Source organism: Octodon degus, unplaced genomic scaffold, assembly GCF_000260255.1.
Source record: "Octodon degus isolate 3935 unplaced genomic scaffold, OctDeg1.0 scaffold00018, whole genome shotgun sequence".
In the NCBI taxonomy this organism is placed as follows: domain Eukaryota; kingdom Metazoa; phylum Chordata; class Mammalia; order Rodentia; family Octodontidae; genus Octodon; species Octodon degus.
The window spans coordinates 2732-5422 of NW_004524594.1; the positions used below are offsets into that span (position 1 = coordinate 2732).

At 40.5% G+C, this 2691-nt stretch overlaps 1 protein-coding gene across 1 annotated transcript; it reads left to right on the top strand.

Annotated features, from left to right (window-relative positions):
* The first annotated feature begins 400 nt into the window (after positions 1 to 400).
* Positions 401 to 1330, top strand: LOC101578721 (olfactory receptor 4C45). The gene has a single exon (XM_023710820.1). The coding sequence runs from the start codon at positions 401 to 403 to the stop codon at positions 1328 to 1330; it is 930 nt and encodes a 309-aa protein (XP_023566588.1).
* The last annotated feature ends 1361 nt before the right edge of the window (positions 1331 to 2691 follow it).

The following is a 2691-nucleotide window of genomic DNA, read 5'->3' on the forward strand; positions in this document are numbered from 1 at the left end:
TATCTAGAGTATAATACTTTATGGGGAAAATCTTCAACTGAAAAGAACATTTACTTGTTATTACTAGAATAATACTGTTAGTTATCCCTGTGAGAAAAATCCACCTTTCACAGTGTGTAGAGCTATAAAGTGAGTTTTGATATCAATTGTATGTCAAGATTCATTCCTAAAAGCACTTTGCTTTATTGTGATACTTATACGGAATTATCACTATTCATTTGAAATTAATCAGAGAAAGTTAACCTTCTACAATAGCTTTTGAAGGAGCAGGTGTGCTTCATTGACTGCATAGAGCAATACTAGCAAGCAGATGAGGAGATTTACATTTTCATATTTATAATAATACAATAATACTGTGATCATTTTCAGGTGCCTCATATGCCCACACCCACAATGACTGATGCAAACGATGAGAAATGTAACAGAATTCATCCTCCTGGGCCTCACGCAAAACCCACAACTGCAGAAACTCTTATGCATTGTGTGTTTCCTGATCTATCTGATCACAATGGCGGGTAATGCACTCATCTCGCTCACCATCTTCATCAGTCCTGCCCTGGCTTCTCCCATGTACTTTTTTCTCTCCTACCTGGCCATTATAGATGGTTTATACTCCTCAAGCATAGCTCCCAAAATGGTCTTTGACTTGGTCTCTGAAAACAGCACCATATCCTTCAATGGCTGCATGATTCAGCTCTTTGTTGAACACTTTTTTGCTGCGGCTGAGATCATCCTGCTCATCGCCATGGCCTATGACCGCTACGTGGCCATCTGCAAGCCCTTGCACTATGTGACCCTCATGAGCCGACCTGTGTGTGCTTTCCTGGTGGGTGCTGCTGTGCTCTTAGGATTTGTTCATGGGGGGATACAGGTTTTGTTTATAGCCCAGTTACCCTTCTGTGGCCCCAACATCATGGATCACTTCATATGTGATTTATTCCCAGTCCTGGAGCTGGCTTGCACTGACATTCACAGTCTGGGGCCCCTGATCGCTGCCAACAGTGGGTCACTGTGTTTGCTCACTTTTTCTATACTGGTTACTTCCTATGTCATCATCCTGTGCTCCCTGAGGACATACAGTTCTGAAGGGCGCCACAAAGCCCTGTCCACCTGCACCTCTCATGTCACAGTTGTTGTCTTATTTTTTGTGCCTTGCACATATCTCTACCTGAGACCTGCGACCTCTTTCCCTGCTGATAAAGCTGTGACTGTGATTTTTACCCTAATAACACCTATGCTGAACCCTTTAATCTACACCCTCAGAAATGAGGAAGTAAAAAGGGCTATGAAGAAGCTCTGGGACCAAATAATGAAGAGGGATATTGAATGAATCTTGTGATTTGAGTATTTAGACAAGACTACTTAGTAACATTTTATGGAGATTTATTGAACTTACTAACACTGGTTAGTTAATTCTGTTGTCTGCATCTAATTATTTTATTGACATGCTAATAGTATATATTTAAAGATAAAAAGAGATAATTCAGCACAGGTTTATAATTATGTTGATCAAATTAAAGCACAGCTAATCAAATTAATTAGCACTTCCATCTCTTTAAAACTGTATCATATCTTGTATTGGCAGCCTTTAAACTCTTGTAATTTTGTACAAAGTACCGTAAATAACTGTGGATTACAGTCACTGGGCAATAGAACTCATTCCTCCTAACTATTTCAATACCCATCATTGAAACATCCTGCCCCACCCCACACCCCTGTCCTCCTGTTCTCCATCCTTCCTAGTTTTTAGTGACTACTTTTCTTCTGTCAGCTTCTATGCATTCAACTTTACATATGGAGAAGCAAAAGAATGCTCTGAATACAAACAATTCATGCAGCCAACTGAGAGTCCTGTAAGCAAAAACTGGGTCACAGAACTGCATGATAAGGTTCACCAATCTGAAATGTAGAAAGAATCCAAAGCACAACTTAATGCAATGCCAAAAGATTCAGAAAGAGCCAAGTGTTTTGAAACCACAGAGGAAAAGCTTTGGATTAAACATCCTCATTCTTGACTTTGTTCCAAGCATTAATTATCATCATAAATGTAAAAAAAGACGCTTCAGTTCTCTACCTGGTTCTTCATCAGGAATGGGGAATCACATTACACACTTCCTTAAACACAGAGAATTAAATTATCTTCATTGAAATCAGGTGTCAGTTGGAAAAAAAAAAAATCTGCTCAAAGGCTGTACAAGGTTCAAGGATGTCACCAGCTCATAACGGATGCCAGCGGCTGCAGTTCCAGCCAGAGCAACTGGCGGACACCGCTCCTGTCCTTTGGTAGCCATGATCAAGGCGGACAAGACCTCTGTTTCAACCTCTCACTTTAAAATATGTCATAAATGCCATCTGTTTCTGGGTAGGGACATGACAACAATGAGACCATCCTGTCAAGGGTGATTAATGAGGCCAGTGTCCAAGTCTCTGAAAACTAGTGACATTAATTACCTCCTATTCCAGGATTAAAATGCCATCCAGCTCTCTGTAGCTACAGATGTCTTAGGCCATAAGAGTGACTCTGAGATGCCTAAGCAGAACTCAATTCAAAGCTCTCCTACAGGACTCTGCCTTATTGCCTTTTTTGTTTTTGAGGTTTCTCATTCAACAGAAACCATGTGATAGCTCAACATCTGTGTCTGATTTATCTTAACTTTCAGGGTAGGAAACAGGGACAGAAAGCAGGAGATC